This window comes from Telopea speciosissima, chromosome 9 (genome assembly GCF_018873765.1).
Source record: "Telopea speciosissima isolate NSW1024214 ecotype Mountain lineage chromosome 9, Tspe_v1, whole genome shotgun sequence".
Classification (NCBI taxonomy): Eukaryota; Viridiplantae; Streptophyta; class Magnoliopsida; order Proteales; family Proteaceae; genus Telopea; species Telopea speciosissima.
The window spans coordinates 62,244,087-62,246,255 of record NC_057924.1 but is presented as its reverse complement, the minus strand read 5'-3'; the positions used below and the strand labels follow the sequence as shown (position 1 = coordinate 62,246,255).

The window sequence follows — 2,169 nt, the reverse complement described above, 5'->3', positions numbered from 1 at the left end:
CCATCCAAATCTCAAGGATGAGTTGAATGCACGTCTCACACGCACGAACGCCATCAACAACCAGGTCGAAGAAAGCGAGCTTGATCGTAAGCTCAGGGAGATGAACACAAAAATTGTGGCCCTGGAGAGGGGAACAGCCCCAGACGAAAGCTTCAGGCAGGGCCAACATCCCTTTACGAGGGAGCTCATGAGAGCAGAGCTTCCCAAGGGTTTTAAACCCCCAACGTTAGAGGCTTATGATGGGAAGGGCGACCCCAACGACCACATCAGCTACTTCAATGCCATGATGACAGTCTATGGTGGGTCCGATGTGGTGTCCTGCCGATCTTTCCCCACCTCTCTCAAGGGGCCTGCGGCGTTGTGGTTTACCAAATTGAAGCATAACTCGATCTGAAGCTTCACAGAGTTGGCCAAGGCCTTTGTCAGCCGCTTCTAGAGCAGTGAAAAATAAAAGAAGACTGCATCCAACTTGTTGGCTGTCAAATAGCGCTCTGATGAGTCCATCAGAGATTATATCGCCTGCTTTAACGCGGAGGGTCTGGAGATCAAGGACCTGGACGATGCGATGGCTTTCAATGCCCTGCACAACAGAGTCACCAACCACGATCTAGTAAAGTCTCTAGCGCTAGATCCGGTGATGACTATGCCATAGCTACTAGATCGTTGTTACCAATACGCCAACATGTTCGATATCATGAAGGCGAGAAGAGCAGTGGATGGAAGAGCTCCCGAGAAGAAAAGGACAAGTGAAAAAGAAGACAAGAAGGGGGACGACAAGAGAGCGAGGTCAGAGAGGGATTCAAGTCCCGAGTATACCCCGCTCAATGCCACCAGGACTAAAATCCTGATGGAAGTATCGGATCGAGGGCTACTGCAACGACCCTGACCAATGTTTTCAAAATCGGAGGATCGGAATCCAAACAAATTTTATGAGTTCAACCGAGAGATAGGCCATGACATGGAGGACTGCAGACAGCTGAAGAGGGAAATAGAAGACGTGATCCAGAAAGGCCACCTGAGGCGTTACGTCAAGGAGGCGAGAGATAACCCTCAAAGCCAAGAAACCCCAAGGAATAACTGGCGAAGAGATGATAAAGCCCGAAGAGGGGGAGATAGGGATCGCCAAAACAATCAGAGAAACAATCATCGGGAAGTCAGGAGAAATCAAGACGAGACCAACACATCCACGGCCCCACCTATCGACACCATCCTGGGAGGACCAGGGCAAGAGTCAACTCGCAAAGCTAAGGCGAAAGCGAGATTTGTGGCAGTAGCGGAGATCTCCGAAAAGAAAGCGCGTATGGAGCCTGAGATCACTTTCTCAGACAGAGACATGGAGGGGCTGAACTGGCCGCACGATGATGCTATCGTGGTCCAGGCAATTATAGCCAATCGACTCGTCCACAGGGTCTTAGTAGATATAGGGGCATCCAAAGATATGCTATCTTATGATGCATATTTGCAATTCGGGTTCGAGGACGGTACCAGGGCCAATTGAAGGGTCAGTAGAGCTCCTGATGACAGTGGGAACCACCCCGTGCCAAAAAACCGTGAAGGTCAACTTCATGGTCATTCGGGAAGCCACAGCCTACAACGCCATATTAGGTAGACCTAGTCTAAACAAGTTGGGAGCGGTAGTTTCTACCAAGCACCTGAAGGTTAAGTTTTCCACCCCTAATGGCATAGGGGAGTGCCAGACAGAGCAGAAAAAAGCCAGGGAGTGCCACGCAGCTTTCCTAAAGGGCATCAAGGGCAACTGTAGAGGAATAGCCTATCAGGTAGAGGTCGTTAACAACCGCTTAGGAGATAAACGCTATCAGAGGGGTGAACCAGTTGAGGAGCTCGTGGAAGTCCCAGTAGATGAGCAGAATCCAACCAGGATAGTTAAGATCGGATCCTCGCAAAGCCAGGAAGAAGCCAGGGAGCTCACCCTATTCCTACAAAGGAACAAGGACGTGTTCGCCTGGTCATCGACAGATATGCCGGGCATACCCCGACACATCGTGGAGCACGACCTGCACGTGGACCCCAATAGGAAACCGGTGCAGCAAAAGAGAAGGACGTTCATGCCAGAGAAGCAGGCCGCGATGAAAGAAGAAATAGAGAAGCTAAAGGCGTCCAGCTTTATTAGAGAAGAGCAATTTCCTACCTGGCTCGCAAACGTAGTAA

At 50.4% G+C, this 2,169-nt stretch overlaps 1 protein-coding gene across 1 annotated transcript; it reads left to right on the top strand.

Moving 5' to 3' along the window:
* The first annotated feature begins 889 nt into the window (after positions 1 to 889).
* On the top strand, positions 890 to 1,498 carry LOC122639237. Its single transcript, XM_043832058.1, has one exon. The coding sequence runs from the start codon at positions 890 to 892 to the stop codon at positions 1,496 to 1,498; it is 609 nt and encodes a 202-aa protein (XP_043687993.1).
* Positions 1,499 to 2,169: the final 671 nt, after the last annotated feature.

Coding starts and splice junctions, on each gene's coding strand:
- LOC122639237 (XM_043832058.1), top strand. CDS start 890: ATGTTTTCAAAATCGGAGGATCGGAATCCAAACAAATTTTATGAGTTC.